Raw genomic sequence first — 22297 nt, 5'->3', positions numbered from 1 at the left:
AGAAAATATATAAATATAAAAGGGCTTCCTACTACCAAGACATTAACTGTAGATTTTTAGATGATAAGTGGAAAGATGGTTATGGAGGGGATTTGTGGCCGTTGTGCAGCATTTTGCTGTATTTTCATGAATTGAAAGCAGGAGGGAGTGACAAAAAAAAGTGGTTATATCTGTGTATTTCCTGAATTTCTAAATACTCAGAGCTTCTTTCCTGAATTCTTTCCCATCTCCTGAACAGGCAGAGAAAGGATGAGCTGGAACAGAGGATGTCAGCGCTTCAGGAAAGCAGAAGAGAGCTGATGGTGCAGCTCGAGGGGCTGATGAAGCTACTCAAAGTAAGGCACTGGGGGCTGGAAATGCAATGCATCCTCTCCACTGTCTGGGATTCACTGTTCTGACACTCCTGCATTGCTGGTCTTACCCTTATAAATATTTCATAAGGAATAGAAGGAATTTGCAAAAACTCATGTCGTTGTGGGCTCTGCACATGGGTGCAAATGGGCAATGATTTTTCAGGTTCATATGCTGCTTTTGGGGTTGAAATGCTAAGAACATTGGAAGGTTTTGGAGAAGTGTTAGATTTGGTAGCAATCTGCATGGCGTTGTGTTAGCAGCCTGTCCTGGGATGATATTGGACTGGAGATCTCCTGAGGTCCCCTCCAACCTGAGTTATCCTGAGAGCCTGTGTCTGTTTTGTCATTACTTGGTTTTATGTGTTGCATTATGGTTGGATTTGATGATCTTAGAGATCTTTTCCAACCTTAATGATTCTATGATTCCGTATGGTTCTCCCTCCATTCAATGAAGGAGTTCTTAGTGTCCCTGGTTTTTCCCTTTGCAGATACTCACCTCACTGATGGCCCTTTTCAATCTTTCCTCTGAAATCTGTAGTTGTCCCATTCTTACTGCACCTGGTGTGCTTTGCTTGTTGTGTATGGTGCTAACTGGTTAATGGGATGCCACCAGTAAGTTCTCTGATAAATTCACTATTTCAATACATACAAACTATACATTCTAATACATTACATCTGTGCAGCTCCTGTAGAAGCCAAACTTGTAATACAGTCAAATAACAAAATTAGGTTTATTTGGCAAGATCCATTTTCATGAAGCTATAAAGCTTCATATATTGCTTATGACTCGAGTCTTGTATCAGCACTTCATTGAATTAATGTCAGGACAAGATGTTTACACTTCACGAGTTGTCTTCCTTTTTGAATATCAGTACCACAGCACATCCCAATCCTTGGTGTTCTGGGGTCTGTTAAGAGTTACCTTGGCTGGACCAGATAACCCCTCATGTACTGAAAGCCCTGTTGATCTGATGCTAGCAGATCCTCTCTAGCACCTCTTCTTAGTATTGATGGAAAGCATTTCTCTGGCTCCAAGGGGGATGTTCTTCATCCTCCTATTATTCAAACACAGAGAAGGAACAGTAATTCCTGTTCCTGTGTTAAGAATTCAACCATTTTTGCTATCAAGAAGCAGTGCACACTGCTTCACGGCGTTGTATTGTTTCTAGGATGTGTTCATTTCAGAGTCTCCTTTTTGGTGGTTTTAGCCCTATCAGACGTGAATTTTTAGTTCAAGTTTTATCTTCTCTTGTCATTCGATGCTCTTAAAAGTTTTCATTTATAATTTAGATCAGCTGTTAAGCTTTTATGTTTTTTCCATTTTCTTATACAGTATTTTCTGCATTTTTAATGCTGCCTTCAGTTCACCATTTAGAGTTGGATTGATCTTAACTTTGGTTATCTGAACGTCTGGTATCCCATCTCCCTCTGTAAATGGGAAGGGAGGAAAGACATTGTTGTTCTCTGGGGTTTCATCTTTTTTTTTCTTCATTAAATACAGAGGAGACAAGGTTATTAACTGGTGTTGGCCATCTTAGTTCTCACTGGGTGCTGTTAGTTACAGTGAAAATGAGGAGTTTCCTCTCTACCCTGATGATTTATTCAGCATTATTTGTAACAGCTCCTTTTCACCTCTTCTGGTGATTATTTTTTTCTCTCTGCCATTTTCTTTGTTCTCACTTATGAACTTCTGTACACTGAAAACTGACTCAATATAACACTCAGAATGGGCCAGCTGTTAACCCACCCCCGCATGCCCACTGCCCACATCCCTCAATGCCACATCCCCACATTCTTTGAACACCTCCATGGATGGTGACCCCACCACCTCCCTGGGCATCTGTGCCGCTGCATCACTGCTCCTTATGGGAAGAAATTGTTCTTAATGTCCAACCTGAAATCCATCTTCCCACACTGCTACAGCCTGCATTCAGATTGTTCTTCACACAGAGCTCCGCATCTTTCCTTGTTCTTCTGCCTACATGTGGTGCAGACAGTGACTTGGTATCAGGAGGGCTTGGTTCCACCATGGTGGGCATGTATTGGAGTTTGTCCTGGAGGAGAAGCTCTGGTTGCACTCAGCTCTTTTCTAAGTGCTGGCAGTGGCATTTTGTTGTGCTGTCCAATGCATCTTGAAGCACACTGTCAGTTCCTTAGGGCAAGATTGTGTTCCTCAAATTTACACTCATCTCCAGACGACCACCAAGCTCCATCCAGTTGTCAACAAGCTCCACTTTCACAGAATCATTGAGTATCCAAATTGAGTATTAGGAAAAAATTCTTGTCCAAAAGAATGTTCAGGCATTGGAACGGGCTGCCAAGGGAGGTGTTCAAGAAAAGGGTGGATGTGGCACTGAGGGACGTGGTTGGTGAGCATGGTGGGAATGGATTGGGATTGGACTTGGTGATCTTGGAGGTCTTTTCTGACCTCAGTGATTCTGTCAATCTATGATTCTATGATTCTGTACCAAACTGGAAAGGACCTATTGGAGACCACATTGCGGCCTTCCAATACTTGAAGGGAGTGTATAAACAGGAGGGGGAATTGCTGTTTACAAGGGTGGGCAGTGATAGGACAAGGGGAAATGGTTTTAAACTGAGACAGGGGAGATTTAGGTTAGATGTTAAGAAGAAGTTTTTCACCCAGAGGTGGTGACGCACTGGAACAGGTTGCCCAAGGAGGCTGTGGATGCCCCATCCCTGCAGGCATTCAAGGCCAGGCTGGATGTGGCTCTGGGCAGCCTGGGCTGCTGGTTGGAGACCCTGCACACAGCAGGGGGTTGAAACCAGATGGTCTTTGTGGTCCTTTTCAACCCAGGCCATTCCGTGATTCTGTGATTCTATAAGGATCAAAAAGTCCAACTCTTCAGCAGCCTGCATGCCTCTCATCTGCCCGCAGTGCCCTCAGCTGCCCTGTTCAAATCATTTTTCTCTTCTTCTTTTCCTCATCCAGGCTGTTGGCTTAGCTGTCCATTTTTATCCTGAGGTCTCTCTCACGTAATCACCTAGTGCCATTAGCCTGCACTCTTGTAATAAGCAGACAGTGGTGATGATTGTCTGCCTTCTTGCATGGTTTTTGCCTTAAGCTAGGAGGATGTTCAGCAGACAGATCCCATTTCACTTTTTTCTATTTCCTCAATGGTAATTTCCTCACTGGCTGATTTGATGATTTATCTCACAAGTGTTTGGTTCTTCTTGCAAAGCACCGCGTGTCTTGAGTTTTTTTGGTTGGCTTTTTTTTTTTTTTCACATCTGTAGTTAATGCTGAGGCCTCATTTTTCAAACTAACAACTTTTTTTTGTAGAGTGGAGATTGTTTAAGATCTTTTCCCTGACCTGACTCACCATCTGGTCCTGTGAGTCCTTGCGCTGGGAGAAGCAACAACTGGAAACATGTGGGAGCGAGAGAAGGGCATTGGCAGCTGGTGGGGTTCAGTGGTTCATGAGCACCATGTTCTGCTGCATCAGTACCTAAAGGTGCACCTGAACCCCAAGCCTGGGGAGGAAAAACAGAAGTATCCACTCAGAAATGAGGAATTCTGTGGTTATGTGTTACCATACAACTCTGCAGTGCCCTCAGGAACACATCACTATCTTTTGGGGTAGTGGATGGTGAGAAGAACCCAATCTAAATTTGAAATCAGGCTCTGGGGGTCGTCCTCAAACAGGACATAAATGAGAGGAGATTGATAAAGGGATCCCAGATTTCAAGGTCAGAAGCAACTTTATTCTATTAATTTTAATTCCATGAACTTTAATTCCATGAACTGCTTTCTGGGGAGATGCACTGGGGAGCAGCCCTGCTGCTCTCTGCACTTTGTGCAAAGCCACCACTGGGGAGAATGAATGCTGTTACCCTCAAAAAAACCCTGGAACTTCTAATTCTGCACACACAAAAAAATCTCACACTGCCAACCTTTCCTGCTAATGCACATTGCTGCTACCCCACCACAGCTGCTGCCATCCTCCATGGAAGAGAACTTGTGTAACAAACACAGTATGCCCACTGTTACAGAGCCCGTTGTTATATAAGGAAGGACAAAATCTGTGATAGCATTTGACTTAGAAAGTAACCCTCAACTATGTGATATTTCAGCGATTGCTATGATTTTGCACTATGACATGAGAAATGCTTGTATAGCTGACATTGGAGTGTGATCCCACTGGCCTTGAAGGATCATATTATGCATTGCTCTGATCCAAAAGAGGATAAATTTGTCCATATTTCACCATTTTGGCTCGGTACTGATCAAAGTTGAATTGCAACAGTAATGTCATTCTCTCCATCTTTGTACCTACTCCACATCTTTGATTCTTGTGTCTCCCAGTTCCTCTTCTCCCACTGTAGGTATAATTTAGTTCAAACCCCAAAGAACCCACCTGTCATAAATTTGCCTTTTTGAAACCCAACCTGCAGAGCTCACTACAGGCCCTGTGCTCACTCTATGATCAACAAGGTGATATTTTGCCTCTCAGCTTATGACATTTTCAGTTTTTGTGATGGCAGAGAACCAAGAGCAGTGCATTGATTGCACGCCTCAGGTGGTGTTGGCAAACTTTTCAGTCTGAAAGCAAGATTGTCTTGAAGTCGTCTGGAGAGTCATTTCTGAGTCTAGGGCAGTAAGAGAGTCCAGCAGAGGTTCTGCTTCCAAGACCATAGTGATATCCTTTCAATGTTTTTAACGTTCCCAAACGCTGGTGGCCATTTTAGACAAGAGCTGTCTTTTAAAATGGGACAAATTACACCTTTATGTTCCCACCGCTTCATTGTTCCACCCAACTTCATTGTTTCTGTCTGAGACTACAGATGTTCCCACCATTTGCCACGTTCTCTTCCCTCATTAGATCTGTTGTATATTATGTGTATGCGTGTTTCCTTGTAACATGGTAATTAATCTATCCTGTTTCTCTCTTCACCTTTATCTTTTGCCAACCATTATAGGAAGAAGAGCAAAAGCAGGCAGTAAGTGGACTTCAGTTTGTAGGTGACCTCTTTTCTTCTTTCTGCATGAAAATACAAATTTCTGTTTGCTGTCTTGTGTGCAAATAAGCCACGGGGGTGAAAGGGTCTTCCTCATGGGTGAATGTGAAGGCAGCCCCCGTGGTTATTCAGCAGAGCATGTTTTTGTATACATCCATAAAGCTCTTCCTCTGTCCCTTTCAAATTAAGTCGATTGCCGTGAACACGCAAGCGATGGCCACGTTGTTGGGCTTCTATAGAATTGTGCATGACCATCCAGGGTTGAAATTTTGGATTCTCAGCTGGCTTTGTAATGTGTTTTCTTGGCAACTCCTTGGAGTGTTTTCTTTGCTAAGAAAGCTTTCTTGTCTCTTCAGGTATCCTTAATTTGCCTCTTTGCCACATACAAGCCCATGCATGAAAACTAATTAATGACTTAATATTCTAGGCATGGATCCATATCACTCAATCATGGTGTAGTCTCCTTGAATTAGTCCCAGAGTGCTCATTGTACACAGGATGAGCAAACCAAATGAAGAGGCAAGAACGCGTTCGCTTTGTTACTGATTCTCATTTCTGCTGCCCACCTTTTAAAATCTGAGTCCTGTGTTGATTTCGGAATCCACTCCAGAGGGAGCCCTTTTGCTTTTCTCAGAAGCAGACAGATGTTCAGCGTCTCCCTCCAGCAGAACAAATCTCTAGCATTTTTGAGCATGTTTTTTCCTTGTAAGCAGAGCATTAATGGCGATCAATCCCGTGTTTCCAATTGCTGGGGTTTCTTTTACGTCTTATCAGATACATGAATTGGAAATTCTTGTGACTTTTTTTCTGTAATGAAATCTATATTTCTGGGGAACTTCGATAGCTGAAAATGCATAATGCTACTTGTGCTGAAATTAGCTTTTGGTAATTTTGGGGTGGCCTTTTATTAAAATTCTGCTGTCAACTTAAGATTGAGGTAAGTGTGCATCTCCTGTTGGAGCCCGGATTGTCTTTAGGTGATGCTTCCAGTATCTATCCCTGGGCTTGCTGAGGCACCTTGCAGAAATCCCTTGGCTTAGGGAAGGGGACAGATTGTAGCACATGGCACCAGTCTTAAGGAATTTCCTGGGGAAAGGGAAGAGCCAACATTCCTCAGTCCCTGTCCTCCTACTTCATACTGTATCGTATGTCATTTTCTTACCCACCATCTTTGCTAGGAATAATGCTCTATGCGGAAGTGCTGCATGTTATTAGCTTGTTTTTTCTTCCACTGTGATGTTCATCCTGATTATGAATATAGAAAAAGGGTAAATAGGAGATCAAGTGAATAACTTGCCCAATTTTACTTCCTCTCAATCCCTGGAGCAGTGTGTTAGTAAGAGGATAAGAGAGCCAAAACTGAGCACTAAAATAATGTCAGTACATTGTTGTGCTGCCAGTCCCGTTCTGTTGGAATCGATGATGAATGAGCCAAAAAGGATTTGAAACTCAGGAAAGCAGATTTTGGCCAGCCAAAGGGCACACCACTAATCATTATGAGTGGAAAATTTACATCCTTCTGTTTACGTAGGCTGAAATAGACTGAAATTGTTCTCCTAACTATAAAAGTGCATCTGGCCCTTTCACTGGATAGGATTGTAGAATCCTTCAGGTTGGAAAAGATGTCTGACATCACCAAGTCCAACCCCGGCCCAACCCACTGTGCCCACCAACCGTGTTCCTCAGTGCCACATCTCCATGATTCTGGAACACCTTCAGCAATGATGGCTCCCTGCCAACTTCTCCAGGGGAATACCATGGGAGACAAAGGCTGTACTGAAATCTAGGCATATTGTATCCATAGCCTTTCCCTCATCCTCTAGGTGGTATGGCACTGAGTAAGATTCGGAATTGTTTGAGTTGGAAGGGACCTTGAAAGGCCATCTGGTCCAACTCCCAGCAGTGAGCAGAGACACCCACAGCTGAATCAGGTGCTCAGAGCCCCGTCCAGCCTCACCTCGGCTGTCTGCAGGAATGGGATGCTGACCAGTTTGGTGAGGTCTACCAAGGTCCCTCTAATGGCACTGCAACCATCTGGTGTGTCAGTTGCTCTCACAGTTTTGCACTCATTGGGGGTGAGTGCTCTCCTTTCATCTAAATCATTACTGGAGATCCTAAATAGTTCTGGTCCACTGTCAACCCTCGCAACACACCACCAGTGAATGTCCTCCAGCTGGACTTGTGTCACCACTAGCAGCTCTATACATCACACTGTGGATTGGTGTCAGCACTGATCTGGAAAGGCATCAATGGAACATCTCCAGTTTGAAGTCCAGTAGGATTCATTGAACCATACCCCAGCATCCAGATGTCTTCAGAACTTCATGTCATGCATTTTCTCCAGTAGAAGATGGACCTGAACTGTCTGTGGCAGTTTGGCTTAAAGCCAACTGAAGAGTTTTTAAAACTCTTATCTATTATTTTATTAATTAAAATTATTATCAAGCGTCACACCGCCCTTTACAGCCTCTGCCAGTTTTGGTGGTTATAGAGATGCATCTTCCCTCTGTGGAAGAATATCTTGAAAAGGGTCCCACTCTAACACATGCTCAGCCAGCCCTTCCCCTGCCCATCAGGCGTGGAAAAAAAGCCTGGTCTGGTTGGTATTTCACAAAGGGCTCCAGTCTAGTCCAGAAACAGCTGAAGCACAGATGGGGAGAAATGTGGTGCACTGCCTGAGACCCATGGAAGAGAAGGCCTCAGTGATCTGAAGGGATGGTCCTCTCACCCCCTGATGAGATGGATCGATTACGTGGTGACGGCATCCATTTATATGAAGGATTAAGGTTAGTAAGAAACAAATCAATGGAGCAGTCTCAGATTCAGGACTGGCCGCGCATCAAAAGCAGTAGCATCAGCATCCGCTTCAGGAATTTCTGGTTTCCCTTCTCTGCTAGAGCAGCAAATCTTATCCCACCTTCTCAGTACTGCTAACAGCAATTACAGGGATGAGTCAAAGAGGATCAGTTTTCCTGGCTGTATTCAAGCAAGTGTCATGGCCAACAAAAAAAGACTTCCCCAAAAAAATGCCGTCTGGTTTATTCTAAAGACAACATACATAAATCATGGAATCATTCAGGTTGGAGAACACCTCTCAGGTCACCAAGTCCAACCCATCCCAACCATGTCCATATCTCTGTGTTTCTTGAACACCTCCAGGGATAGTGACTCCACCACCTCCCCAAACAATATATGCATTCCAAGGGCTGGACGTGCCCAGGTTAGCATGGACAGGCTGGATATTAGGAACAGTTCCTTCTTCAAAAGAGAGGTCAGGCACTGGAACAGGCCTCATAGGGAGGTGGTGGGCTCACTCACTGTAGGTATTCAAGAAACGTGGAAATGTGGCACCAAGGGACTCCTTCAAATGAGTTGGGCCAGTCCTGGACACATCCTGAAGGAAAAAACACTGTGTAGAGAGATTATTTCAGTAATGGAGCATTGAGCGACGTAACCCATCACACTATTCTCTCCCACTGCTAAAATTGTTGTGTCTTAGCTAATAAAGTTCTTTTCCAGCATAGATCCTAATTTACAACAGGACCATGTTCATGTCACAGCTGGTGAGAGACTTAAATAATCTGCTAAATATTAAAACCTTTGTTTTATTGTCAAACAAACAGCCATTGGAGCTGTACTGTTCGATATTCAGAGGAACGCTGAAGGAATTCATGGAGATGTACATCACATGTATCATGTCTCTGGCATGTAGTACAATACATACAACAAATCCAGAAGAGCGTCAAGAGAACTGATCTGGTGCCAAACAGGCACAGAAACAGCCTCACAGCAGAGGAGCTCACATGGGAGTGTTTAAAGACTGGAATGGAAATCTTTTCCTTTCAGAAGATGGTGGGAACCATACAGCATTGCGGAGCAGATGAGACTGATGAATGTTGTATTACCAAATGGAAAAAGTGGGCACGCTGTCACCAAACCACGCTCGTGAGGTCATGGACATCGTGGGAGGGTTGTTCTTCAGCCCCACAGATGGGCTCTTGGGAGCCCCAGTTTTCCTGCAGAAAACTGGGAGAGGGAAATTCCTAGCCTTGAAGAGCCCTGGAGAAGCCTCGCTGTGCTGATATCTGAACCTGAGACTGCTGTGTATATCTTGGCATCCTCCAAAGTGAGCACAGTGAGGATGGGTGGTTGTTGGACTTGATGATCCTAGAGGTCTTCTACAACCTTAATGGTTCTATGACTCTATTTAAGGACACAGTCAGTGGGCATGGTGGTGATGGGTTGACTGCTGGACTAAATGACCTTAGTGGTCTTTTCCAACCCTCATGACTCTATGAAATTTAGAAGAGCACATCTGGTTGCCTACCACACTGGCAGCTCTACCTGCCCAATTAAGCTAAAAAGAATTGCAGCGGTTCCTGAGTCTCACAGGCTAAGTCTGAGTGAGTGCATGGAAAAGTTCTGTGATGCTGAAGCCAGCTGGCACGGGAACGCCTTGGTCTGCAGGACATGGTGGCTGCATGCAGCACTGGGGATGGTCCCCGCAGCGTGCTTGGGAGTGCTGGGGAATGTGATGGCTGAAATGTGTCAAAGCTGTGCCAAGGAGCCTTCTCACACTTCACTGCTGTAAATTACCTTGTTGCAGTGCCAGAAGCACTCCTGGGCATGATTCAATTCACTCCTATAGACAGATTTAGCTTCAGAGTAAGCTTTGAGTTTGTGCCTCCATGCCACGAGCCATGTTTATGGGCCTCCTAAAGGATGTCAAACACAGAAAGACTCCAGAAGAGACACTTAAATGTTGAGCATTTGACGCTGTATTGGGAGCAAGGTCCTTCCCAACCTTAATGATTCTATGAGCAGGCATGATGATGGTGAGTTGATCGTTGGGCTTGATGATCTTGGAGGTCTTTTCCAACCTTAATGATTTGACAATTCTATTCTATGAAGTATTGGAATAGGTTACCCCAGGAGGTGGTAGATGGTCCCTGGGAACACCCAAGGTCAGGCTGGGAGTGGCTCTGAGCACCTGACAGAGCTGTGGGTGTCCCTGTTGATTGCCGGGGGGTTGGACCAGATGACCTCTAAAGGTCCCTTCCAACTCAAATGATTCTGTGGTTCTATGATTCTACAAAGTGCTGTCAAATGTGCAAGACAAACTAAGGCAGCGGGTGGCACTTGGATATTTTCTTGGTTATTTCTGACTCGTAGTAAATAGATACTTTCAAAAATAGCAGTTGAGAAAATTGTCACGGGGATGTGCAATTTTTCCTGTGTTCCTGCTGCCCCATTAGGAGGGAACTGCCATAGCGTAGAACCATTTATGCAGAGCACTCACTCCATTCATGTCTTCCCTGAATCGCATTCCTCTGTACTTAATCACATCTTGGACTGCACAGCCAGGAACAGGCAGGAGTTTGTTCGGTTTAATGTTTTCCAAGCTGAGAAAGACACGTATGCCAAGTCTGAACTTTTCGCCGCTACCATTTCTAACAAAGCTCCACACAAAAGCATTGTGGCTGCACTTGCTTTTGACTTCGGGGAAAAAATATGCTTATTCATTCTAATGCCCTTCAGGAACAGCTGAAGGGTTTTCTATTTTCTAAACAGATCCTCTGTCGAGAGGCTGCCCAGCATGAGCATTTTCAGTTTTGCTCCGCTCAAGGTTTCTGTTTGTTTGCTTACTTGCTTTTTTAGAATCGCGGAATCGTTTTGAGTTGGAAGGGACCTTCAGAGGTCTCTGAGTCCAACTGCATTGAGCGGGGATGTTCACAGCTTGATCAGGGTGATCAGAAGTATGCTTTATTTACAAAAAGAGGATTAGAATTGGAACAGCCTTGCACACAGAGCAACTCCTTTGAGTGCACCATGGGCGGACAAGGAGAGCCAACTCTTGCTCATGTGTGGCCAGAGGGGCTCCAGGAGCCCCAGGAACTTCTTCCTGCACTCAGGGCGCTTGCTTCCTCCTTCCTAGGGCTTTATATTTTGCTAAGCAAGCAAAGGGAGAGGCCATACTGCCTTACTGGGCTGATGCAGTTGGATAAAGCAGAGCCTTGGATGGAGGGTTCAGCTGCACAATGAGCTGACTTTGACAGCAAAGCCAGCTTGAGACATTCCTTTTCCTGTGCCAACATTCCCTGCTCCAGCAGTTATGTTCTTGCTGTTTCTGAGGGGCCGTGCTCCAAATCAGAGCACTGACATCTTTCTAATTAAAGACAGCGTTCCTAGAAAAAAAAGATGAAACGGGAAATTCTTGTACCTACACCTTCATTGGCCTCGCGTCAGATCTTCAAGAAGTACAGATCTGGGCTGAAAGAGGCTGGGAGAGGCTCTGCAGCACATCAGAGGGGCTGCAAAGATGATACACAGTGTCCCTGCAGAGTCAGTGCTGATTTGGAAGTGTGCAGTCAGTGCTTAGGCTCGTTCTGCAGGAACGTTTCATAGGTCATCATAAAGCATCTCATTTGCAAAGTCAGACTGGGTTTTTTTTTAGAGACAGATATTCTCCCTCTAATGAGTGTTTCCATCCTGTGCTTCTTGTTCATGAGAATTCTTTGTGGTGCATCAGTGGAATTTTTCATTTCGCATGCGTGTCTCCACCAAAGCATTTGTTGCCACAACTTGGGGTGGATATTCATGAGCTTCTCGAGGTTGTGTTTTGTTGTGGAGCTATCATTGAGATGACTGCAGAGATACGCTGCGAGGATTTGCATTTGTTTGGCAAGATTGAGTTTCACGCGCTGCTTGTTTTGTCCGTAGGAAATGTGATGCTGATGATGGGTTTGGCAAGACTGAAAGTCGGAAGACAGAATTCAGGAATAATTTATCTTCCCATAGTTTATTCAAGCATAGATTGCAACTGGTTAAATGATATCTGTGTAGAGTCCAGGATGAGAAATGCCTCTGTGCTCCCCAGCTAAATTTCACAGCTATGCTGATGGTTCTACAACAAATCTTGATTGATGTTATAGTCAAAGACTTGATCTAGTTTGCAGATAAGCTTATTTATCTACAAACTACTCAAGTTTGTAGAGATGCAGACAGTGCCTGCATACCGCCTCAGTGTGCGCATTGGGTTGGCACCCAAAACAACAACCAGTACCAAATGTTGTGCATACACCTGTCTGTAGAATTCTGATCTTAACCAAAAGGAGAGCTGGACCAGATGACCTTTAAGAGTCCCTTCCAACTCAAGCGATTCCATGAAAATATACAGCTGTATGTCTTCACGTCTTCCTGGATCTACGTGAGTGCACCCATTTCAGAGACAGGGAAAACTGATCCTTCTTTAGACACTCAAGTCTACCCAACAAGCTGTTGATGAAATTCAAATGAGAAGGGTTGCTTGCATCTTGGCTGTCACTTGTATAAGGAATTGGTTCTCGTACACAGTCATGAAAAGCATGGGAGAAGCCCTTAGAGCAGCTGCATAGGCTGTAGCTTGATGCTTAGGGACTGCACGTTGCAGGAGTTATGTCAACAGGGCTGAACTCTGGACACTTAGTGGAAGGGAAGGTGTACGGTGGTGTTAATCCTCTGTAATTCAATTGCAAAGAAATTAATATTAAATATGTTTCTGTGCGTGCATTTGCAATGCTTTTCCTCCTATCATTATGCAGGCATAGGAGGGTAATCAAAGCCACATGAAGGACATCTGGATCCAGCGCTGGTTTGTGTGGCACCTGGCCCTTATTAATAGTAATGAGGAAATAGCAGTTTGGGATTTCTTGACCTCACATGAAATTCATTTCGCTGGGCAAAGGTTGCTAGCAGATGGCAGCAATTGGGGCTCATTTCATCATCTGTTACACAGACTTTATGGCTTGGTTTTGCCCTTTTCCTTTGTAAGGAGCTATCCCTTTTTCCACCTCCTCTCTTTTTAAGAGTTGTCTTTTTTCAAAGGGAGTCCCGAAACATCTTGTTAAAGCATGTTATGTGCAGCATGAGCGTTTAGGTACGGGCTGATACAACAAAATAATCCCTCCGAGCATAAATCACTCTTTTGCTCACTGTGTTGTAAACTTCCATCTTTTTGAAGTCGGTAGTTTCTTCTGGCTGATTGGCCCCTCTCCAATTTGTTCTCTATTTCCCCAGCCCACAAATACACTTTTGCACTCTGTCTTTGAGCAAATTAAAGAGAGATGAGGAGACACAGCCGCATCATCATCGGCATAAAGCGCCATCTCAAACCAGCATTGGTGTCACCCAAGTCTCGTTTAATGATGTACCCCAATGAGTTGTGTGCAAGTGAGCAGCTTTTGAAGAGCACAGAGCATCCAGAGGAAGGGTTTTTGCCTTCACTGCTCGGTGTCTGCCTCCCTCTTGTCACCTTTCTTGCGTGACCCTTATTTTCCTTTATTTTTCTTAGTAGCTGGAGCTGATTCAAAGCATGCTAGAAGATAAACCTCAAAATTACAGGTGTAGTGCTGTTTAGTATTAGGAAAACACTATGAATTCAAGACCTCGGAAATGATGAGGTTTGATATCTGCTTGCTCAGATGTGATGTTGGCCATTAGAGTGATGGCTTCTGTGCTGTGACAACATGTATTTACAACACCCCCATCAAAAAAAAAATCACAATGCATCGATGTAGTCAATGTACACCACGCTGCAGAAATGAAACACCGGGCCTGGAATCAATTTGTCCAGAGTGCTCGATCGTAATAGCCTTACCTTGGAGCCCAATGGTAGGAAATATCCATTCCAGCTGCACACTTTGCCTTTCACGATGCATTCAAACAGAAACCTCTTGGAGGTTTTATTTATCAAAGCAGAGTGAAAGTGGTTCTAACTACTAACGTTGTTGTGTGACTCAAGTTGGTTCTGGGGAGAAATGCTTGTTTTGTATTTGTGATTTAGTCACTACTGCAAATAGCTCTTCAATTCTGCAAGCCCAAAGCAGATGTGTTCAAACCCGCAATAAATTAGAGTAGCAGAGAAAGAGAAAATCTCAGTATTTTGACTGATGCAGCTTAAGGAAAGGTGGTGCTCCAGCACACTAACAGTTTAATTCTGTGTTTCTGACAGCATTAATGAGTTCATCACATTAAATAAACTGCAGAATCTGAGATCCACATTGTGTTGGTTGGGTTGCACCACTGCTACTGGTGCACATACAAACAGCACAAGGGATCAGTGCTCTCCTGGTGTCGTGAGGGCATAGAGTTCTCTGATTCAGTCATTTCTCTTAAAGATTTCTGTATTCTTTCATCCATTACTCATCAGCCTCAGGGCTCCATATGACGTCTTTGAGCTGGATGTCCATGGTTGGGTTCAGTCTTGCCCAAATTACAGATATCACAGGATCCCAGAACAGTAGGACTTGAACCTCCAGAAATAATCCAGTCCAACCCCCTGCTAAAGCATTTTCCCTACAGTAGGTTATATCCCTGCATGCATTCCTTCTTCTCAGTGTGGAAGACCTGAAGCCTCTGAATTCCATGTCTGTGATACCGTAGACAGTCCTATGAACCGAGGAAGACTCTTCAGTGTCAGTGTCTGATCTCAAGACTTACTGTCATCATCAAGAATGGCAGCAGACCACACATCCCCGGTGCCGTAAGGAGGTTCCTCATGGTATCATCATCTCCCTTCAGGACAGGAGCGGCCTCTGGCAAAAGCAAAGAATCAGAGAATCACAAAATTGCAGGGGTCAGAAGGAACCTCAGGAGATCATTGAGTACAGCTCCTCTGCTATAGCAGGTACCCTGCAGTAGGTCACACACATAGGCTTCCAGGGAAGTCTTTAATATGTTCGTAGAAGGAGACTCCACAGCCTCTCTGGGCAGGCAGGTTATTCCAGTACTCTGTCGGCCTTATGGTAAAGGAACCAAGAGAAGCACTGGGCACCACCATGCCCAACCTCCCTGCCTGGAAAGCCATTGCCATAGACTAGATGGTCTAAGAGGTCTTTTCCAACCTTAATGATTCTGTGAGCCTGTGGGTGTCCTTTCTTGCTCTGTACTTCATACCTTAAAGTTTTGGGTGTTGTATTGCTAGGGCCCTTGGTCATCACTGTTGCAACCAAGGACTATAACCTGGCCTTAACTTCTCTGGTCCACATGTAGGCCATCATCTACAAGGCACCCACCAAGGGCACCCTCACATGCAGATAATGTCATTACTCACGTGGGTGAGGTTATTTGTTTGCAAAGTGCTTGCAGAATCCTTGGACTACCACCAGCCTTGTAGACGACTCATCTGCATTCATTATTGCTTTTTTTAAGAGCCAAGCATGTTAAAAAAAGATGACAGATCCTCGAGTATTTTGTAGGTAGTACACTTGAGAGAAGTAGTGAAAGTTGCTAAGTTACCCGTTGCTATTTAACTCTGAAAATGGCTTCAGAGGGTGTGGAAATGGCTAGTGAAGGGCGAGACTCAAGACTTTCATTTTCTGCAAAAGCACAGATAGATTTATCCAGAGAAACTCAGCTCTCATCATAGCACAGCAGTGTTTCTCAAACCCAATATAACTATTTGTTCCTATTTCTGAAATGAGTTTTAAAAGTGTACATTGTTCGCTTTCTGCAGGAATTTATATTAATGATATTCCATCAACAGCCTTGTGTGACCAGACTGTGCACAACGTGCCATCCAACACAGAACTGTTCTGCATTTCATTTGGGTGGATCTGAGAGATGGACAGGCTGGTGTTCCAGATGTGGCCTCCCCAGGGCAGAGCAGAATGGAGGAGAACCTTCTTCACCCCACTGGCCACGCTCTGTGCAATGCACCACAGGGTCCCATTGGCCCTCTTGGCCACCAGGGCTCACTGCTGGCTCGTGGTCAACTGTTGGTCAACTGTTGGTCAACCAGGACACCATTGGCTTTCCTGGCCACCAGGGCACACTGCTGGCTTATGGCCAACCGTTTGTCAACCATTTGTCAACCGCTGGTCAACCAGAGGTAAACCAGAACATGTAGGTTCAGCTGGTGGAGCTGGTGCTTGTGTTTGCCTGCAGCCTGTGCTCCTAAGGTCACCTCCTGTTTGAAGCCCTTTTTGAAGCCTCTGCTCCCTTGCTGCAGTTGTCCATTCCTGGGCAGGAAGGAGCATGTGAGTCCTTGCTCACCATTGGTGCGCTCTGGAAGTACCCAGCCCCTGGTGGCGGTGGCTGTACTGCCATCACACAGCGGCTCCACCACTGCTATGGTAGAAAGTTTCGTGCAACACCCCAAAAAGGTGAGATTTGATTTGAGATCTAACTCAGAACAGCACGCCAGGGGGCTCACATTTAGTCATTGCATGTCTCAACTTTTCAGGCTCAAGTAGGCAGCAACCTTCCTCGTTCAGCTGCTGGAACATCTCTGCAGTTTGTCAGCCCTGCTGGTTCCAGGCTGAATGCCGATCCCTCTCGTGAATAATGCATTATTTTTCCACATTCCAGGCTGCTCTTTGCTTTTGCACTGCAGGCTGCATACTGCACTGGCTCAGATGTGCTCTGTGCCTCTGTCCCAAAGCCAGAACTGGAATACATATGGGAGAGCCCACAGTCTGTGTTTCTGAGCTAACTGTGCCCATTCCAACCCATTGCAGGGCACAGCACTGGGTTCTGGCAGCAGGTCAGGCTGGCAACACCTGTGTTGGCTGCTGTCACCAACTCAGCTTCCTGAGCACAGTCACTGGTATCCTTGAGGATCTCATAAAATACTTGGAGAGCATTCCAGGAAATTATGGAAGCCGTGAAGAATTTAAGTATTTTCCCGAGTTTTCTGTCCTCGCACACATTTGGTCTTCATTGGCTTCCCCCCTTTGTTTTTTGCCAACAAATTCAAACCTTGAGCCACGTTTTAATGCTCCTGGAGAAGCCCTGAGCACTCAGTTGCTTTAACACTTCTCTCCAACACGGCGGTCGCACGTTTAAACAACAGATGAGCGACCTTGTAAATCCACCCGGGGTTTTCTCCTTTTTCAGAGTGTCATTAATTAATGATTAATTCTCACATCCAGTGAGTAACTGTTTCCATCACTGCCCTGACATCACTCTCCCCTTGGGACTGCTCTATTCCTCTCTTTCTCCGCATGCGTCAGCCCAATCTCTGGGGCTCTGTTTGGATCTGGGATTGCTCTTCTCTTTCATCACCTGGTTGCCACCATGGATTTGGCAGCAGAAGTGGTCAGATAAAGTCTGACCCACACTGTGACTGGAATTCAGGTATTTGTTGAGTCTGCAGGATTTCTAGCTTGAGAATTGCCAGGTTGAGGTTGCCTGGAGAGGTGATGGGTGCCCTATCCCAGGAGACACCAAAGATCACGCATGATAGGGCTCTGAGCACTAATGGAGCTGTGGGTGTCCCTGTTCAGAGCAGGGAGTTGGACCAGATGGCCTTTAAAGGTCCTTTCCAACTCAAACGATTCAATCATTCTATGATTCTAACTCACCCTGGTTGGATTCCCACAAACTTTATTGAATAACACAAGTGTTTCAAGCACGAAGAAATCAGATATTTTAGTAATTGCACGGTGCTGCAAGAAACAGTTTTCTCTGTTAATGGATTTCAGTCATTTGTCTATTCCTTGAAGCAGGTGCTTTTTCCACAGAGAAGCCTATTTTAAAAGTCTGAACTGTTTGAATTGCTGAGGAGTGCTACTGTTCCCTTACGACTGTTGTTTATATGCTGCAAGTTTGTGTTGTCTAAATGTAGAAAATGAATTTTGTTTAAAAATAAAACATCTCCAAGACTTGGAAATTCACCTCCCAGTGAATACTTTTATGTTTGGAAAACATTTGCATAGCAAAAGGCTCTCAACTATTTGGAAATGTTGCACGTATGAATTTCGCGGTGCTAATACATTGATGTTTGACACCTGCTTCTGAGGACGAGCTGACAGGCTATTTCCTAGATAAAATGTGGTAGTTTGTTTAGCTACAAGTGTCTCTAAAGTTGGACTTGATGATCTTAAGGTGTTTTCCAATCTTCATTCTATGGTTCTATGACAAAATTTAATGATATGAAGGGTCCATTGATGTCCATCGTGAGTTATCCGCACGGTACATCACACCCTGTGAAAAACACGTTGTCTCCATTCCAGGATGAATGTACATGCCTTCAGTTTCCAGCTGGCTTTGATTTTCCCTTTCCTGACTAGATTAAACACCTCTGGTGTTCTGTATTTCCATCTGGGGGATACACGCGCCCAAAGTGAGCTCTTAATTACCTTTAGGATACGCTGGGAAGGGGGAGGCGTCCCAGCCTGCTGCCATCAGCGATCGTTACAGATCTGGCAATAGTGCCTCTGTTTGGCTTTTCTCTTCACAACACCTTCTCCCTCTCATTCTTTGTTGTGCAATGTAGTGTCCAGAATTATTGTGCTCAAGTATTTCACTGCCATCACCATTGACACCCACTGACTGACTCCGAGGCTAACTGCTCTTAACTATTCAGTCATTCTTCTCTTCCTTTTTAGTACTATTGAGGAAAATGCTAATACATCACTTGGAGCTTCCCTCTCACTTCAGGATTTATTAAAATGGATATCAGCAGACCTAAAACCTCTTCAAGCAGCTCTGTGGGGACTCTTGGGTTCAAGTCATCCAACCTGCTGCCTTTAAGATAAGTATCTTCAGAGAGCAATGTGCTGAATAGCAAAAACGCTGTACAGAATCAAGTTATAAAGCCTGGTCCCAGAACAAGCGCCAGCGTTCCCAGCATCAATCATTTTGTCTTGGTGCACCACGATGAAGCACTGTTTGTTTTATAGAAGAAAACTGTCATTTCTAACCCTTCAAGGCACAGTGTTCCTTACGGAACCCTCACAGACCCATCTCCAATTCAAGTCTAACAAAACCATGCAACTTCAATTCTGTGCTCAGCAAGCAGTTGCTTAAAGAACATCTCATTCTGAGCCTTCATTTGCTGTGATATTTGATTGCGTTAGCACTCTTTGTATCAGTTATCTCACTGATCCTTTGTAGTCAGGATCCTGCAGTTCTGTATTCTGCAGGAAAAATACTTAAGGAGAGGCACCACTGTCCACACACATTTTTTCCTCTTTATGCTCTTCGCTTTTCCTGAGTGGGAATAAGTTGGATTTAAGATTCCAAGCACATAACATAGAGCCATAGAACCATTAAGACTGCAAAAGACATCCAAGATCACCAAGTCCAACCATCAGCCCATTCCCACCATGACCACTCGTAGACTCATTAATGTTGGACAGGACCTCCAAGATTACAAAGTCCAACCATCAAAATTTCCACTATCAAAGCACTGGTGCAACCAGTTTTATCGTTAACCGTCATTTCTTTATCTTTTGCTTCTTCTTTGGACACCTACTTTGGGATACGCACCCAAAGAACTTTTGGTGTCTTTCTGTCTGGGTTTTCACAACACCATTTTCCTTAGTTGGTCTCTGTGCTCCTTATGGGTGCCTTCCATCTCAGGGTATTCTGTGATTAGGTAGCAGTAATATTTTCTCTTTTTCAGAGCTGGAAAACGTAACGTGTGTGTGTGTTTCCCGCCTCTTTTCTCCTTTATGCCATGAATTCCTCTTTCTGATAAAGGAGGAAGCAGCATTGTGATTTATGGCAAGTATGTACCTGGTACCCAGCTCCAATTCCCATCTGCATTCCCAGGGCTTCTCCATGCCACGGCTGTTCTGAGCCATTCCTGATCTGCAGTGCTCTGATCTTCCTCTGTATTAATGATTCATCCTAACCTTTATGTCATCAGGAAGTTTCATTAGAGCGTGGTTATTTTTGTGCGCATAATTAGAATATTAAATAGACGAATCCTTGAGGATTCATCTATTGCATATCACTTGCATCCTCCAGCCTGCAGATCGTCTTTCAGCAGAACCCTTCCTCTTCTCTCTCTTCTGTGGCAACAGATAACCACAAATCATGGCTCTGCCTTGCTGGCTGACCCGTGCTGACAACTGTTACAGAGAGCAAAACCAAACACCGCGTTTATCTCCTGTAACCTGTTATTGTGCAGTGCCTCAGGCAGATTCCTTGATGCTGAGTATCACCTAACGACTCTGTGCTCCCAGCTGGCAGATTCCGGGTGTCTGCCTCATGTTCACAAATGGACTAGCCATTTGTGCAGCATCTCACATGCTCACTTCCCCAGTTTTTGTTGTATTTTGGCAGTGGTCATCACATCAGGCTGACCAACGTGACGTTATTCTTTGGATGCATTAAGGTGGCACTTCAAGATGTGTATCTTGTTGGAAGTTGCAGGCTTTGGAAGCTTTTTCCCTGCTCATGCAGGATTACAAAGGTACTTCTTTGTTGTCAACGTCTGTCAAGTATTGAGGCAGAACTATGGTTTGTGTACAACTTCCTTGTAAGACACATGCCCTTGCCTGCTTAGAAACTCATGTGCAAACTTGTTTATATGCTGTATTTTTAGCTTCATATTCTTGCTACCAAGAATTTAATCAGTGACTTTAAAAGCTGGATGTGTTCAGAGCCCCATTAGTTCTAGTACTTATCCCCTAAGCTCCTTAATTGGGTGGCATCCATCATCGTAGTCCATATTTCCTGGCCAACAGCTACCGGCACTGCTCTTCTCTTAAGCCATAGGCTGCCTGCATGGAGGGGGAAGCAGATATCCACAAGCAAAATGTCAGGGCACGAGTTTTGTGTTTTAATGTGCTTTCTCAGAGTCATAGAACCGTTTGAGTTGGAGGGGACCTTTAAAGGTCACCCAGTCTGACTCCCCTGCAATGAACAGGGACACCTACAATGTGTCGGTTGTTGTAGCCTCTGGATTTGTTTCCTGACACACAGGATAGAATCATAGAATCATTAAGATTGGAAAAGACCTCTAAGATAATCGAGTCACTCTTCATTGCAGGGGAGTCAGACTAGGTGATCTTTAAAGGTCCCCTCCAACTCAAACTATTCTATGATTCTCTGGTCCTGGAGGTGCTGTGCCACCGCATCACCTTCCTGCTGCTCATCGAGGTGAGCCCACAGCAACTTGCTGTGTTGAGGACCAGTTCCATGCACATCCTGGAAGTTCTCTAAGGGCAGGCAACTTCTCCCCTGTGTCCAACCTGCAGCAATCAGTGCAGCTCTCAGTGCTCTGCTGCCATGGTGTAATCATGCTGGAAGTCAAGCAGAGCTACACCCTCTGATCGTGCTCATATTGGGTGAGCATTCCTGGGCATTTTAATGGTTGAGGAATTGGGCTCTTTGTGTATACTTGTCTCCCTGGATATGTTCTACAAACGTGTCAGTGTGGTACCAGGGGATCGGGGGGCATGGTGGGGTTGGACTGGAGGTTGGACTGGGTGATTGTAGGGGTCTTTTCCAACCTGAATGATTCTATGATTCTATTTAGAGACGTGGTTGATGGGCAGGGTGGGTGGATTAATGGTTGCTCTTGATGATCTTGGCTTTTCCTTAAGAGAGATCTTCTCCAGCCTTTGCAGTTCTTTGATTCTGTGAAGAACAAGCATTGCTGGCAGCCCCCACTTGCTCTGAGCTCTCTGGGTGCCCCCAGAACAGAGCCTCTGACACAGCCCAGGCTATGGGGTGAACCCCCTGCGGGCTTCTGTGGGGGGAAGGCACCGGAGCAGAACTGAGGTGGAAATCTTTCCATCCGTGTTAGGTTGCAGATGAGTTAACGGGGTAAAAGTGCCAGCTGAGATGGCTGGAAACGCGGCGCGGATAATTTTGAAAGATAACACTTGCTTTTAGACTTTGTAATGCAAGTCCGCCGGGGGGATTGTATGGGAACTGAAACTGTAAGAGCCCTGGGAACGCTGCAAGGAGAGAGCGAGCCAGGCGGGAGCGGGGAAGCACTCGAGGCCGGTGAAGGGAACAATCTGGTACATATTGAGTGCAGGGACTGAATCCCCGCGTGAGGCCCTGCTGGAAGGGGGGACGGCACATGCCCCACGACTGTGGAAATGGTGGATGAAAGCAAAAATGTCAGGCTTTGAAAGAAGCAAGGAGAAAGAAGGCATTCTGTGTGGTAACCAAGATTTTATTGTTTCCTGATCCCTGCTCTCTATCCCACAGCTGGGGGGATCGGGAGGAATGAAAACAAACAG

General features: G+C 45.0%; 1 protein-coding gene across 15 annotated transcripts in view; it reads left to right on the top strand.

Moving 5' to 3' along the window:
* DTNB (dystrobrevin beta) overlaps window positions 1–22297 on the top strand; it is a 131661-nt gene that overhangs the window by 90809 nt on the left and 18555 nt on the right. For 9 of the 15 annotated variants that reach the window (XM_015859758.2, XM_015859757.2, XM_032443424.1 and 6 more), the window contains 2 exons: window positions 239–335; window positions 5295–5333. In XM_015859758.2, coding sequence (XP_015715244.1) covers window positions 239–335; window positions 5295–5333 — 136 coding nt within the window. The remainder of the gene's footprint in view (window positions 1–238; window positions 336–5294; window positions 5334–22297) is intronic. The other 6 variants (XR_001554485.1, XM_015859763.2, XM_015859760.1 and 3 more) reach the window with 2 other exon arrangements.

This window comes from Coturnix japonica, chromosome 3, assembly GCF_001577835.2.
Source record: "Coturnix japonica isolate 7356 chromosome 3, Coturnix japonica 2.1, whole genome shotgun sequence".
In the NCBI taxonomy this organism is placed as follows: domain Eukaryota; kingdom Metazoa; phylum Chordata; class Aves; order Galliformes; family Phasianidae; genus Coturnix; species Coturnix japonica.
This window is presented reverse-complemented; position numbering and strand designations above follow the sequence as displayed.